We start from the raw sequence: 2,150 nt of genomic DNA on the forward strand, positions 1-2,150 counted from the left end.
CTGTCCAGGTGTCCCTGTGATGGACTGGAGACCTGTCCAGGTGTCCCAGTCCCTGAGTCGACTCCCGCTGTGACTCGGAGCTTTAGAAATAAACTGAATTTATGTAAATACACCAAATATTACGATGACCTGTTACTTTGAAATGTGCTTGTTGTTTGTTTTTCATTCATGTGACAAACAGAACCCAAACCCAGAACCAAAAAAACCCAACTTTTTATTTTTTTAATGAACTCATTGGCGGGCCGGACTGAAGTCACCCGCAGACCGGAAGTGGCCCGCGGGCCGCCAGTTGAATAGCCCTGTTCTAGACGTTCCTCTATTTGACTCACCTGATGTGAATAAGTGGGTGATCAACGAGCTGCTGCAGAACTTGAAGACCTGCTAAAGACCAGGGATCCAACTAAAACATGCAGGACCAGGACCAGGACAGAGGACCACTGTTCTAGTTAGTCCGGACCAACAGAACTTCCAGGAGTCAAACTCCAAAGCTCAAGAACGTTTAAACACCAGATTGTTAAAAACACAATCTAGGACCTTAAAGTCTAAAATCCAGAAACCATAAAGTCCAGTCAGAAGTCCAGAAACCTATATCTGGTCCTCAAGCAGTGGTCCCCTCAGAGGCACGGTGGATCAGTGGATCCATCCTCCACTTCCTAAAGTGAATGCTTGGACTGGATTTCTCTGTTCCAGGTGGACGGGAAGCATCAGGACACCAGAGCAGAGTTTGAGAGGCTGCAGGTGGACATTCAGCACCTGGACCTGAGTAAGAACCAAATATGTGGAGGTTCTGCTGGTCCAGAGTCTGTCCAAAGGTTTAAACCCAGTTCTGTTTCCAGGGAAAGTCCCGCTGCTGCAGCAGAAGAAGCTTCCTTTGGTCGGAGTTGGGAAACATTTGTGTGGAGCAGCAACAGGTAGGAGTCCTCTGGTCACCCCCATCAAGTCATCTGACACCATCCAGTCTGGTTTGTTCCGTCTCCCTCTGTTGCCTTCATACATCTCCTCCTACATGTCTCTGAGTGAGTGCAGCTACAGCGTGCGCTCTCAGGACATCATTACCTGCAGTGTTCCCTCAGTGAGGACTGAACTAGACAAAAGGACCTTCTCCTGCTCCGCTCCTGTTTCCTGGAACATCTTGTAAAAAGATGTGAAGCTCTCGACCTTTGACCTCTCTAAGAGGCTTCAAACATCTGTTCAGTTCCTGCAGATGTTCCTGTTTTCAGTTTTCTACAGTTTTATAATGAAGCTCTTTTTGTTTTTGTTTCATTTCTTTACTTTTAATTTCATATGATTTTATATGTTTGTCCACTGTCGTCTTCACTCTTTGTTAAACCAGGTCTCTCTGTAGGTCTCGAGTCCTCGAGGCTCCATGAGACCATCCTGTAGAAATAAAGGTTGAACGATTCAGTACCTCCAGAACCAGAACTGTGTGAGCACAACGGGCCGATGTGCTCACACAGTTCTGAGACAACGATCAGAGACCCAAACCTCCGGGGTTCCACTGTGGTTCTCCTCATTTGCACTTTCACATTAGACACAACTGAAAGTAGATCCGGTTCTGGTTCTGGTGTGAACGTAGACCCAGTTCTGGTTCTGTTCTGTCCTCAGATTTGGCTCTGCGCTGCTTACTGGAAACATCTAAAGTCAGAGAGGAAACAGAACCAGCTCCAAAACGCCTCAGATCATCAGAACCATCAGAGCCAAGGTCAGGTGAGGATCCAGAGACACCAGAACCTGGTTCTGGTATCGGTCCGGTGCTAGGCCTGGCAGTGGCACTGTGCTGCCACCATCGCTGCGAGTGGCGTCACTATGTGGGTCAGCGGTTCTTCCTGCAGAACGGACTTGGACCTGCGGAGTTTTCTGCCTTCTGTCGGATGTCCAGCTGGGCCACATGTGGACTCAGACCGGCCAATCAGGACTGCCCGTCACAGGATCCGACCAATCAGAGAGCAGAGCTTGAAGGACATGAACCAGCAGACGAGACGGACGCTGTCAGCTGGTAAATATTTGACCTTTGACCCTTGAACGATGATAGTGGAGAGGCTGTCTGTCTGTCTCCAGGTTGTCCTCAACTGCTGTCTGTCTGTCTCCAGGTTGTCCTCAACAGCTGTCTGTCTGTCTCCAGGTTGTCCTCAACCGCTGTCTGTCTGTCT

At 48.9% G+C, this 2,150-nt stretch overlaps 1 protein-coding gene across 1 annotated transcript in view; it reads left to right on the plus strand.

Moving 5' to 3' along the window:
* Positions 1–2,150, plus strand: part of trmt13 (tRNA methyltransferase 13 homolog) — a 5,972-nt gene that overhangs the window by 3,214 nt on the left and 608 nt on the right. Inside the window, exons 8-10 of the mRNA XM_037697767.1 lie at positions 691–763; positions 837–911; positions 1,606–1,996. Of these exons, the coding sequence (XP_037553695.1) occupies positions 691–763; positions 837–911; positions 1,606–1,996 (539 nt within the window). The remainder of the gene's footprint in view (positions 1–690; positions 764–836; positions 912–1,605; positions 1,997–2,150) is intronic.

This window comes from Nematolebias whitei, chromosome 3 (genome assembly GCF_014905685.2).
Source record: "Nematolebias whitei isolate Nwh7 chromosome 3, NemWhi1, whole genome shotgun sequence".
Classification (NCBI taxonomy): Eukaryota; Metazoa; Chordata; class Actinopteri; order Cyprinodontiformes; family Rivulidae; genus Nematolebias; species Nematolebias whitei.